The 881-nt window shown below is 43.2% G+C and overlaps 1 protein-coding gene across 1 annotated transcript in view; it reads right to left on the bottom strand.

Moving 5' to 3' along the window:
- The window catches only part of PHALS_05758 (vacuolar protein sorting-associated), a gene marked incomplete at both ends in the record, with an annotated part of 529 nt that extends 59 nt beyond the window's left edge, over positions 1–470 (bottom strand). The window contains one exon of the mRNA XM_024723053.1: positions 62–470. Coding sequence (XP_024574068.1) covers positions 62–470 — 409 coding nt within the window. The remainder of the gene's footprint in view (positions 1–61) is intronic.
- Positions 471–881: the final 411 nt, after the last annotated feature.

Genomic DNA, 881 nt, shown 5'->3' with positions numbered 1-881 from the left:
TGCACGTTGTCCAGCACTTTAACTAGCAATTTAAACAAAAAACTTTTTGGCCAGCTTTCACCTTGAGATTTATTTCTTTCATTAAGCTCAGCAGCCTTCTCCATGGCATCGAGTGCCGCTCGCTTGCGTAGCAATAATTGGCGACGCTGCTGGTTGGGTATCACATCGCTATCGGAGGCTGCACGATCGTCAGCGCAAACCTCAAGTAGCAGACTAACGTCTTTAATGTCTACGCGTATAGGCTGGTTGGCCAGATTTGTCCATGGCAATTCTATACAGAGCTGGCGCAACGTGCCCTTGACAAGACGCAGCTGCTTAGGCAGAGGGATTGCATCAGGTTGCAGCTCCACAGCCGCCACCTCAATCTTACCGTTCCATACGCTAATCTGTAGTGCTGCCGGATCAATATTCTTGACGTAGCTACCTAGAAAGGCATCTAGGACTACGTGCACGTAGCGCTGGAGGAACATACCGGTCCAAGGCAGCGCGGAAGACCTTAACCTTTGTCTAAAGCCACTGTAAGGATACTTTCAACTGTAGGAAATCAGCATACCGGTTTTAAGACGTCAATTTAGTATGAACGTTGCATAGATATGAGCAAGTAATATTCGATTCAAGCATTAAAGTAAATATATATATAAATTGTGCTTTTGACTGGACATACGATAGCAATACAATTACATTTACACTTGGTGTATTTGTGATTATTCATTTGTACCGGAATATCAGTATCTATGACAATGACGGAATAGGGGTTTGTGCTACATGTGGGCTGCTAGCCGCACGTAAAGCAATAACGGCAATTTTTATTGCTTAACGTGTGGCTAGATTTGATAATAATCTGTATAAAATCAATCCGAAGTATATGCACTCTGTAATTA

Source organism: Plasmopara halstedii, assembly GCF_900000015.1.
Source record: "Plasmopara halstedii genome assembly, contig: Scaffold_291, whole genome shotgun sequence".
Taxonomy (NCBI): domain Eukaryota; phylum Oomycota; class Peronosporomycetes; order Peronosporales; family Peronosporaceae; genus Plasmopara; species Plasmopara halstedii.
This window is presented reverse-complemented; position numbering and strand designations above follow the sequence as displayed.